Consider the following 12,642-nt stretch of genomic DNA (forward strand, 5'->3'; position numbering starts at 1 on the left):
CCAGGATGGTCTCGATCTCTTGACCTCGTGATCCACCCGCCTCGGCCTCCCAAAGTGCTGGGATTACAGGCTTGAGCCACCGCGCCCAGCCAATTCAAATATTTTTTAAGTGTGAACTATAGGTAGGCACATTGCTGTACACAGAAGATAAAAATACATATTTCCTACCTCGTGGAGCTCTGGTAAAGGAAACAAATGTTAATCAAGATTATACAAGTTAGCATAAAATTATAATGATGACAACTGCTATAAAGGCAGTGGTGCATGGTACAACAAGAATTTTTCTTTCAGTATTTTCTTGTTTTTTGTTTTGTTTTGAGACAGTGCCCCACTCTGTCATCCAGGCTGCAGTGCAGTGGTGTGATCTCGGCTCACTGTAACCACCACCTCTCAGGTTGAAGTGATTCTCCTGCCTCAGCCTCCCTAGTAGCTTGGATTACAGGGAACCACCACCACACCTAGCTAAATTTTGTATTTTTTAGTTGAGATGCGATTTCACCATCTTGGCCAGGCTGGTCTCAAACTCCTGACCTCAAATGACCCGCCCACCTCGGCCTCCTGTAGTGCTGGGATTATAGGCATGAGCCATCTCACCCGACCCTTGTGTTTGCTTTTTTACCCTACTTGCAAGCTAAACAAGAATTTATAATAAGAAGAATGGACCTGATAGGGAAGCCTCTCTGAGAAAATGGTAAGTGACCTAAGGAGGAAGAATAAGCAATAACCAGGGAAAGAGGCAGGAGAGTGAGGAGCTACTTAGTTGCTGAACAGCTGTTGGAACAATTTAAGTAGAGAATACCTGGAAGGCAGCTTGGATTATGGTGGTGGTGGTAGAATGGTGCTGGTAGTGGTGCTGACGTCGTAGACTACATGAAGAGTTATGAAATAGTGGCGAGGCACGGTGGCTCATGCCTGTAATCCCAGCACTTTGGGAGGCTGAGGCCGGCAGATCACCTGAGGTCAGGAGTTTGAGACCAGCCTGGCCAACATGGTGGCCAGGTTGCTTCCTACCTCTGCCAACTGAGTTGTTTTGCATAGTAACTGATAAGGAAAACAGGCCTGGCCAGCATGGCAGCTCACACCTGTAATTCCAGCACACTGGGAGGCTAAGGTGGGCAGACCACTTCAGGCAGGCCAGGAGTTCAAGACGAGCCTGGCCAACATGATGAAACCCCATCTCAAAAAAACAGGCTGTACCAAACCATAAAACCCCTCTTTGCCATGTACTTGGCCAGAGGTCTGATTAGGGGAGCAGGTGGAAAGATTTAGGGGGATCTCCCAAATTTAGAGATTAGGATTGGCTTATTAAAACCTGCTTCAAACTAGAGTTCACTATACACCAAGAAACCCCAGAGAAAGAGCAAAGCAGGTGACAAAGCAATGTTATTCCTTTACAAATTCTACCCTCCTGACCCTTTGGTAGTATTTTTTCAAGAATGACTTTTCACTAATGCAGTTTTGTTGGGGCTAGAGTTTAGGTCTCTCATGTTATGGTTTCACACAAGATTCAGGTGTCAAATGTTCATGTATGTATGAAATAAATAATAAGGGACAAGTATTGGTGCTAGAATGAAAGTCATTTGACAAGCAGATCTAATACGGATTATGCTTGACAAGCAGATCTAATATGGATTATGCCTAGGACTCTTATCTTGACTCCTAGTCCAGTATGCTCTACCTTCATACCACATTGCAATAATCCAGCAAGTTTTTCCATATCCTTGTCTGTCCTGCATGGTTTAGTAACTTGCCTCTCTGGGGTTAGTTATGCAGACAGGGTGTGGGCTGGGCAGTATCACCAGGGTCAAGAGGCTGATGTCTCAGTCCACCAACTCCTTAAGCCTGGTGTTCTCAGACTGGGCTAATCAGGGCCTGAGGTGATACACTTTATATTATTCAGAGTCAGACAAACCCACATTTATAACAAAGTCAGTGTATTAATTACAATTAGGTTTTATGCTTCTAATAGCTAGAATTTTCTTGATTTCTCACTATCACCATCCAACTCCTCATTTTTTTCTTCCAGGTTATATATGTGTGTGTACGTATGTATGTATTTTTGTTTTGTTTTGTTTTGTTTTTCTGAGACAAAATCTTGCTCTGTTGCCCTCGGTGAAGTACAGTGGTGCACTCTAAGCTCACTGCAACCTCTACCTTATAGGGTCAAGGGATTCTCATGCCTCAGCCTCCTGAGTATCTGGAATTACAGGCACATATCACCACACCTGGCTTATTTGTATATATTTAGTAGTGATGGGGTTTTGCCATGTTGGCCAGGCTGATCGTAGCCTCCCAAAGTGCTGGGATTACAGGTGTGAGCCATAGTGCCTGGCCTGTTTTGTTTTGTTTTGGAGACAGGGTTTTACTCTGTCGCTGAGGCTGAAGCGCAGTGGTGCGAACATGGCTCACTGTAATCTAGGGCTCAAGAGATCCTTCCACCTCAGCTTCCTGAGTATTTGGGGCCACAGGTGCCTGCTACACATCTGGCTAATTTTTTAACTTTTCTGTAGAGATAGGGTTTTGCCATGTTGCCCAGGCTGGTCTCAAACTTCTGGGCTCAAGTGATCCTCCTGCCTTAGCCTCCCAAAGTGCTGGGATTACAGAGCCATCGCACCTGACCCAGGTATATATGTATATTTTTAGCAATTAAAGTAATAGATTGTTTTGTGAATCTGGAAATTATAGAAGAAGGAACTAGATTAAGACCAAAGGATAGTTAATAAATTCTGTTCCACTGCGTTACCTTGAATGGGCTACTTGACTCCCTGTAGGCCTCTTGTCTTTCTTATAAAACAATAGCGTTAATAATAGTAATTGCCAACACTTACTGAGCATTTACTTTGTTCCAAGCATTAAGCTTTCCACATACATTTAATCCTTAGGCCTTATCCTATAAGGTAGATACGGTTTTTATGCCTATTCTAAAGATGAGGATACTGGCTGGGCATGATGGCTCATGCCTGTAATCCTAGCACTTTGGGAGGCCAAAGTGGGTGGATCACAAGGTCAGGAGTTTAAGACCAGCCTGAAAAACATGATGAAACCCCATCTCTACTAAAAATTAGCCAGGTGTGGTGGCACACACCTGTAATCCCAGCTACCTGGGAGGCTGAGGCAGGAGAATTGCCTGAACCCAGGAGGCAGAGGTTGCAGTGAGCTTAGATCGCGCTGCTGCACTCCAGCCTGGGTGACAGAGTGAGACTCTGTCTCATAAATAAATACGAGAATACTGAGACATGAAGAGGAAAAGTAACTTGTGCAAGTTCACATAGTTGGCAAACCTTGGGGCCAAGATTTCAGCCCGGCTTCAGAGCCTCTGTTCTCATTCACTGTAGTATGCTGACTTTCCTTGTAGAAAGGTTGAAATGAACAATAAGGCAGTAAAAAAGAAAAAATTAGCTGGGCATGGTAGTTTATGCCTATAATTCCAAGACTTTGGGAAGCGGAGGCGGGAAAATCATTTGAGCCCTGGAGTATGAGACCAGCCCTGGCAACATGACAAAACCCTGTCTCTATAAAAATAAAACAGTTAGCTGGGTGTGCTGGCACACACTTGTAGCTACTTGGGAGGCTGAGTGAGGATTACTTGAGCCCAGCAGGTCAAGGCTGCAATGAGCTGTGATTACACCATTGCCCTCTAGCCTGGACAACAGAGTGAAACCCTGTCTCAAACACACACACGAACACACACACATATTCACTTCTGACATAAATATTTATAACACATGAAATCACATTATGAATAGTTTTCACTCTGAATCATGCTTTTTTCATTCAGTGTTATGTTTTTCTACCACCCATGTTTTTAATAATTCTTCATATCACTATTTATAATGGCTATAAAATATTTCTTGCATTAAATTATTTAATCAGTCTTCTGTTTGTCGGGTATATAGGCAGTTTCTAATATTCATTGTTACAAATAATGCCACAATTAAATCTTTGACTAGTCTGCAGTTTGGACTGTTTCCTCACGATCTGAGTTTGAAAGTGCTCATTTCACTTTATTCTTGCCAAGATTGTCAAGACTTTTTTAAAGTAAACTGTTCTGACCAGGTGCAGTGGCTCATACCTGTAATCCCAGTACTTTGGGTGGCCAAGGTGGATTGGATTGGATTGCTTGAGCTCGTGAGTTCAAGACCAGCCTGGGCAAAATGGTGAAACCCCATCTCTAAAAGTACAAAAATTAGCTGGGTGTGATGGCATGTGCCTATAGTCCCAGCTACTTGGGAGGCTAAGGTGGAAGGATGGCTTGAGTCAAGGAGGCTAAGATTACAGTGAGCCAAGATCACATCACTGTACTCCAGCCTGGATAACAGCCATATCCTGTTTCTTTTTTTTTTTTTGAGACGGAGTTTCGCTCTTGTTACCCAGGCTGGAGTGCAATGGCGCGATCTCAGCTCACCGCAACCTCCGCCTCCTGGGTTCAGGCAATTCTCCTGCCTCAGCCTCCTTGAGTAGCTGGGATTACATGCACGCGCCACCATGCCCAGCTAATTTTTGTATTTTTAGTAGAGACGGGGTTTCACTATGTTGACCAGGATGGTCTCGAGCTCTTGACCTCGTGATCCACCCGCCTCGGCCTCCCAAAGTGCTGGGATTACAGGCGTGAGCCACAGCGCCCGGCTATCCTGTTTCAAAAAACAAAAACAAACAAACCTATTCTCATAGGTAAAAACTGATATTTTACTGTTATTTAATGTAAGTCATTTCTGGAAAATCTTCACATAGAGAGCTTTAACTCACATTCCATTTACTGATGGATTTTTGTTGCCCAAAGTCTACAGATGTTCCATATTGATTTTGTCAGTTTCATCTTTCCACCCTAGAGTTACCTCTTTTTTGTTTTTTTTGTTTTTTTTTTTTTTGAGACAGGGTCCCACTGTATCACCCAGGCTGGAATGCACTGGCATGATCTCAGCTTTTTCCATAAGAACTCTGCCCACTGTCTAAAGTAGGTAGGACAAACTCTTTGCAGATAAATTGGAAACTCAGAGAGACTGAGTCTTTTAAGTCACACTGCAAGTTGATGGGACTGAAAATAATTTTTTTTTTTTTTTTTAATGAAGTCTCACCCTATCACCAGGCTGGAGTGCAGTGGTGCCATCTCAGCTCACTGCAACCTCCACCTCCCAGGTTCAAGCGATTCTCCTGCCTCAGCCTCCCAAGTAGCTGAGACTACAGGCGCACACCACCACACCTGGCTAATTTTTGTATTTTAAGTAGAGACGGGGTTTCACCATGTTAGCTAGGATGGTCTCGATCTCCCGACCTTGTGATCTGCCCACCTTTGCCTCCCAAAGTACTGGGATTACGGGTGTGAGCCACTGTGCTCGGCAGTCTCTTTCTTACTTCTTAGCCAAGCCACTGTTAATAGTATGATGTGTCTTTTTAGACTTTGTTCTTTATGTATACTCACATGCACATGTGAATGTTTGAATGTGTATGTATGTGTGTGTTTTATATTATATGTTTTCTGAAATTTGCCTCTTTCATTTAACATTAGATTATGAACATCTTTCCAAATCAGTGCATTTAGATTTATCTTTATTTTTAGAACGCAGTTGCATAGTATTTCATCAAATCCTGGGTCATAGAATGTATGTATTTTTTTAAAAAAAAAAAAAAGATATTTCAAGCAAAAGACAACAGATATTCTTGTGGGTACATCTGGTTTTAGGCCTGAGACTAAATGACTTTCAGCAAATTATTCATCTTTGACTCAGTTTCCTTATCTATAAAACAAAGACGTATATGTATCAGAACATGTGGGAAAAGGCAAAAAATAAAGAGAAAAGAAAGAATTTTACATTGTATGATCTAAAAAAAATATAAAACCTTAAATAGTTGTGAAAATTCATTCATTAATTTAGCAAACATCTGTTGAGAGCCTTCTGTGTACCGTGTAGTATTGGCTAGTGTATTTGATGGTATTGTACAAACTGGGAACCCTTATGTATGGAAGTTCACCAGGAAAATACTACAGAAAGAGAATACTACAGGATGTGTGCCTCTCTTTGTCTCCTCTTGCTCACCTTAGTGATATCTCTGAGTCTCTGCTTGATAAGTGCCTCTATACCAACCGCTCTCCTTATCCTGACATCTTGATACGGACTTCTGGAGAAGTGCGACTGAGTGACTTCTTGCTATGGCAGGTAGGTCATTTCCAGGTACTATTATGTTTGTGTCATGGGGAAAACCAGTCCAGTCTATCCACAGAATGGATTAGAGTGGTCCATCCCCACTCCCAGATAGACTGGGGCCAGAGTACTTTGGGGGAAAGCTAAAATCTGGAGAAGCATCTCTAGGCTGTGTCTGATAACATTTGCTATCCATTCCTCATCTGTCACTGGCTTTGCACCTTTGCAAATCCAACTGTAGTGAAAACTTCATTGTGTTCCTATTCAAGGAATGGGACTTCTGTCTTGCATCCCTGAGCATAAGCTCTTGCCTTGGTAACCTGCCAGGGACCCTAGCCCCTCTGGGTTAGAAGCTTGCCTTGCAGTTACTAGTCCCTCTCCTTCAGGATAAAGGGTCATACCTATGTAAGCATGGTCCATGAAGGATGTAAACACTCAAGTCTCCATTCCCTGTTAACTTGGTCCCTGAATAGCACATAACTAGGGAAAGCCCTTGTTCTAGGAGAAGCTGGAGGGAGAGACTCCATTTGGAAGCAGCTCACATGATAAAGTTCCAGAAATTTTAATGGACCACAATCTTAAAAGTGAGCTAATGCCGGGCATGCTGGCTCACGCCTATAGTCCCAGCACTTTGGGAAGCTGAGGCAGGTGGATCACTTGAGGCCAGGAGTTCGAGACCAATCCGGCCAACATGATGAACCGTCGTCTCTACTAAAAATACAAAAATTAGCTCAGCACAGTGGCAGGTGCCTGTAGTCCCAGCTACTCAGATGGCTAAGGTGGGAGAATCACTTGAACCCAGGAGGCGGAAGTTGCAGTTAGCGAAGATCATGCCACTGCACTCTAGCCTGGGTGACAGGGCGAGATTCTGTCTCAAAAAAAAAAAAAAAACAAGAAATAAGTACAATGTGCACCTACTGGTTCTGTGGTCCACTGTGCTGCTCAGATCACATTTGGGAAATTTACTGATGGACTGAGTTTTAAGAGATTACAGAGTCAGTTACTCTGTACAAATTAGTTACATTGACAAACTAGAGGACTTCTTGGAAGAGGTCAAACTAGAAAGCAAGGAATCTCATGTCTTACAAAAAATAAGGAAAGGATAGTGGTCTGGAAAAGGGAAAGAAATGACAATGTATTCTCTTTGAAAAAAATGTTGAGTTCCTTCTTTATGCAGGAAATATAGCAATGACCAAGTCAGAAATGATCCCTACTGTCTTGAAACTTATAGTTTAGCAAAGACAAACTCTCTGAACAAGTCATTACAACCTTAGGAACTGATAATAGGCAGCTCACATAGCCCTGAGATATTTGAAAGAATGTCACTTTGAAAAAGAAACTGGTTCCAGAGAAGATACCTGGGACCTTGGTAGAAGTTGTAGAGAAGGAGGCCGGGTGCGGTGGCTCACGCCTGTAATCCCAGCACTTTGGGAGGCCGAGGCGGGTGGATCACGAGGTCAAGAGATCGAGACCATCCTGGTCAACATGATGAAACCCTGTCTCTGCTAAAAATACAAAAAACATTAGCTGGGCATGGTGGCACGTGCCTGTAATCCCAGCTACTCAGGAGGTTGAGGCAGGAGAATTGCCTGAACCCAGGAGGCGGAGGTTGCGGTGAGCTGAGATCGCGCCATTGCACTCCAGCCTGGGTAGCAAGAGTGAAACTCCGTCTCAAAAAAAAAAAAGAAGTTGTAGAGAAGGAGACATTGGTTTACCATAACAAGCCAAAGAGGCTATCTGACAACTAGTTACCTCACCACTACAGATATCAAGCAGTGGCTGTCAAGAGTGTTCCAAAAGAGATTCTTCATCAGTGATTATTACTAAAGTATACCTGTCTCTCTACTATACATATGTTAGCTCATTTAAACTCAATAGTACACTGAAAGTTAGGTATTCCTATCATGCAGTTTTATATTTGAGGAATCTCAGGCCCAGGTGAAATTACCCCTGCCCAAATAAATGGTAAATGGTTGGAGCCAAAATTCAAAGCCAAGCATTCTGGCTCCAGAGCCCATACTCTCAACCACTGTACCCTACCGATGCTGCTTAAAAATAACAATGGTGGCTACCATTTGTTCATCGCTGACCTTTATCAGACAGTATGTTTCCCAGATGCCCTCTAAGGGCCAAGAGCCAATAACATAATCCAGATGTTATTTCATGGTCCTAAAATTGTCTCTTAGAAAAATCCTGGTGGAATTGTTGATCTGGTCTCACCACAGGCAGGTGATCTGGCTGCCTCAGGTGACTCCCCCTCCTATTAGTGAGTGAATCAGGGCCAGCAGCAGCTGCAGCTTCAGCTCAGGATGCCTGTACCGTCTCATCTCTGGGTGTCTCGGTCCTGCTCAGCTTGCTTTTTCCTTGGAGGACTGACAAGGGATGCAGCCCAGCAACATGTTACTAAATCATACTCTTCCTTCTCTGCTTTTCCCAGACCTCTCACTCCTGCCTAGTGTTCCAACCTGTTCTATGGCCAGAATACACATTTTGGAACCTCTTTGAGGCCATCCTGCAGTTCCAGATGAACCATAGCGTGCTTCAGGTAAGAGTTCAGGGCTGCCCAGACTGAATGGGATGGAAGAAAAGATTAGCATTGATTGATGACCACCTTACTATATACCAGGCACTTCCTAATAAGATGATGATAATGATGATAGTAGCTATCACCTACTGACTATCTACTGCTTACCAGGCACTGTGAACATTTTACATGCTACATCTCAATGTTCCCATGACCCAATGAGGGAACCCTTATTAGCCCTTCCCTTGTGTAAGTAAGCAAATAGAAGAGAAACAATTTAGTTAAGGACATGTAATCGTTAAAAGGTAGGAAGAGGATTTGAGCTACAAGTCTTTTATCTTTTAAAGACTCAGGAAAAGGCTTTTCAGAGAAATTGGCCATTATTCCTTTAAAGTATTAGTCTAATAAAAGATCGTAGCAGTATTAAGGGATTAAGAACTAAATAGCATTGTCTTTCCATTGTGTAAAGCTATGTTGTGTCAAGACTTGAAGTTCAACTTTCAATGTTTATCACCAAATCTAACAGGTTTTATTAGCAGGTAGCATCACCTGTATATAATTAGGTCTCTTCATAATAATGGTGGTGTGGGTTGGTGGTAGCTAACATATTGAGGATCTGCTAGGGCACTTAGGTGATTTCATGTAAGTTTTCTTATTTAACTTAACAACCCAGCAGGTTTGATATCCTCATTTTTCACATATGGAAACAGGGGGGCAGAGACACTTAAGTAACTGTCCCAAGAACCTGAATTTTATTTTATTTATTTTTTTGAGATGGAGCTTTGCTCTTCTCACCCAGGCCCAAGTGCAGTAGCGTGGTCTCGGCTCACTGCAACCTCCACCTCCTGGGTTTGAGCTTTTCACCTGTCTCAGTCTCCCAACTAGCTGGAATTACAGGCGTGCGCCACCATGCCTGGCTAATTTTTCTATTTTTAGTAGAGACAGGGTTTTGCCATGTTGGCCAGGATGGTCTCAACTTCTGACCTCGGGTGATCCGCCCACCTTGGCCTCTCAAAGTGCTGGGATTACAGGCGTGAGCCACCACACCTGGCCTAAGGAACCTGAATTTTAAAATCAAAGCTGGTGCTGCTTCTTGAGTCTGGAGAGCTAATACCAGGAGGAAATAATGATATGAGTCAGGGATTCTTAATCTCCTTGGTATTGGGGTCCCTTTGGAGAATCTAATGAAAGCCACAGACCATCTCCCTAGGAAAATCGCAGATCACTCAAATATGGAATTTTGCATAGAATTGCAAACTTACCATGGAAACACATAGAATACTTTTTTTTTTGAGACTGAGTTTCATTCTTGTTGCCCAGGCCAGAGTGCAATGGCGCCATCTTGGCTCACCTCAACCTCCGCCTCCCAGTTTCAAGTGATTTTCCTGCCTCAGCCTCCTGAGTAGCTGGGATTACAGGCATGTGCCATCACGCCCAGCTAATTTTGTATTTTTCATAGAGATGGAGTTTCTCCTTGTTGGTCGGGCTGGTCTCGAACTCCCTACCTCAGGTGATCCACCCTCCTGAGGCTCCCAAAGTGCTAGGATTACAGGTGTGAGCCAGCGCACCTGGACACACATAGAATACTTTAGAGGGGTTCACATAACCCCTGAAATCTGTCCCTGAATCCCAAGTCCTGAACTCCTGGTGTAAGTCAATCAAATCACAAAGATTTGATAATGTATTTCATTACTTAGTCTTAGAGTATGAGGAAATTGAAAGAAGTTTAGAATTAGTGAAAAGAAAAACGGCAAAGGCACAATTACCCACTGTCAGTGGGGAATAAATATCAGATTTTTCCATATGACCAAAGCCCCCTCTAAAAGCTAAAACTTTACCCTTTTTTGATGGAAAAGTTTCTAAAATGCATCTTGTACATAATTCATTTATATCTACTTCATAGTAGGCACTTGCTAATAATGATGATTAGGATAATCACATTCTATTTTTTTTTAGAGACAGGGTCTCACTCTGTTGCCCAGGCTGGACTATAGTTGTGCAACCTTGGCTTACTGCAGCCTTGACCTCTCAGCCTCAAGTAGCTTGCCAGCCTTACGAGTAGCTGGGACTACAGGTGCACACTATCATGCCTGGCTAATTTTTGTATTTTTTGTAGAGATAAGGTCTCACTATGTTGCCTAGGCTGGTCTTGAACTCTTAAGCTCAAGCAATCCTCCTGCTTTGGCCCCCCCAAGTGCTGGGATTCTAGACGTGAGCCATCATGCCTAGCCATCATATTTTAATGATTACGATAATTATTATGTTTAAACATATCAGTGTACAACAATACCCTTGAGGGGCAGGAATGTTTGCTCTAAGTTAGATGGTCTCAAAATACCTGGGTTTGGGATTTCATGTATATTTTTCTGTGTCTTCCCTCTTTCATTTTTTACTGCTGTCAACAGTTAATTTTGACAGTATTGCTCCTCTTCCTTCGTATTTACTGTTTTAAATTGGCTATAGACAAGAACACCAGTTAGTCAAGCTTGTTGGGATTATGTATATAAAATGAGAGTGAAGTGGCTCTGTGTGAAGACCAGAGGAGCATGGTGCATGAGTTTTTGTGTTTTTATCTCTAATTTGGCTGCTCAGAAGTCTTTTATAGTAATTTCACGTTTTTCAGATACTTTGCACATGGTTGTCAGAGGAGTTAACTCAAGTTTCATTCGTTCCATAAGTATTTATTGAATAGTATGAATCAGGCACTGTATTAGGCACAGGAGAGTCAACAGTTAGCCAGTGAGACAAGATCTCTACCTTTGTAGAACTTGTATTCTTGAGGAGACAGAAATAAGAAAGTAAACAAATAAGTTCTGATTATAATAAGGCAATGAAGAATACAGAGTGATGTGCTAGAAAGTAATGAAGAGAATGCAAAGAGACTGAGGTTTAAGTTTGGGTCTTAGAAGAACAAAAAAGAGGTCAGTGTGCCAAGGGAGAAGGGCATGAAATGAGGCTAGAGTCAGACGTCGGCTCATACAGAGACTTGTAGGTCATGGTAACAAAGCTGAAGGTCTTTAATCAGGGGATGTCAAGATCTGAGTTGCATTTTGTAAAACTCATTCAGAATTTTCAAAGCCAAGAGACAGAACTCCTGCAGTAGTCCAGGTGAGAGAGGATGTACCTCGAGGTAGGGTGGTGGCAGTAAGGAAGAGGAAGAGTTAAGCCGGGATAAAAACAAACGTTAAAACAGAAACAAGTGAAACTAACTATATTAAGGTGATAACCCCCCAGGAAAGAAATTAATTCAACTTACCTGAATACACTTCTCTGCTGTTCAACTCTAGTGGAATCTCTTCTCAGGATAATACAAACTGCAACATTAACACAAACTTAAACATTACTTAAGAGGTTAACATAACACAACATAACATAACATAACACAAACTTAAACGTTACTTAAGAGGTTTGTTAGTCTGGGCACTGTGGCTCACACCTGTAATCCCAGTACTTTGGGAGGCCAAGGTGGGTAGATCACCTGAGGTCAGGAGTTCGAGACCAGCCTGACCAACATGGTGAAACCCCATCTCTAAAAAAATACAACATAATTAGCTGGGTGTGGTGGTGGTCTATAATCCCAACTACTTGGGAGGCTGAGGCAGAAGAATTGCTTGAACCCGGGAGGCAGAGGTTGCAGTGGGCTGAGATCGTGCCATGGCACTCCAGACTGGACAACAAGAGTGAAACTCCATCTCAAAAAAAAAAAAAAGAGGTTTGTAGTTAGTGGGAATGTTGGTAGTGTAATTGTGAAACTCTTATTTCTTGTAGAATAAAACAAGTAAGTACAAATAAATGTTATTAAGAACCAAGACATATAGGTGGCCTTAGCAATTGGGTGTATGTTTCTGCTGTTTCCTGGAATGGGGTGAAGGCGTTTGGGGTCAATCCATTTGTACCTATGAATCATATTCGCAAACTTCTTTTTTTTTTGAGACGGAGTCTCACTGTGTGGCTGGAGTGCAGTGGCGTGATCTCAGC

General features: G+C 42.6%; 1 protein-coding gene across 1 annotated transcript in view; it reads left to right on the top strand.

Annotated features, from left to right (window-relative positions):
- Positions 1-12,642, top strand: part of DHDDS (dehydrodolichyl diphosphate synthase subunit) — a 40,890-nt gene that overhangs the window by 15,740 nt on the left and 12,508 nt on the right. Inside the window, 2 exon segments of the mRNA XM_037740690.1 lie at positions 6,041-6,155; positions 8,578-8,685. Of these exon segments, the coding sequence (XP_037596618.1) occupies positions 6,041-6,155; positions 8,578-8,685 (223 nt within the window).

The sequence above is a fragment of the Cebus imitator genome, unplaced genomic scaffold (assembly GCF_001604975.1).
Source record: "Cebus imitator isolate Cc_AM_T3 unplaced genomic scaffold, Cebus_imitator-1.0 Scaffold87, whole genome shotgun sequence".
Taxonomy (NCBI): Eukaryota; Metazoa; Chordata; class Mammalia; order Primates; family Cebidae; genus Cebus; species Cebus imitator.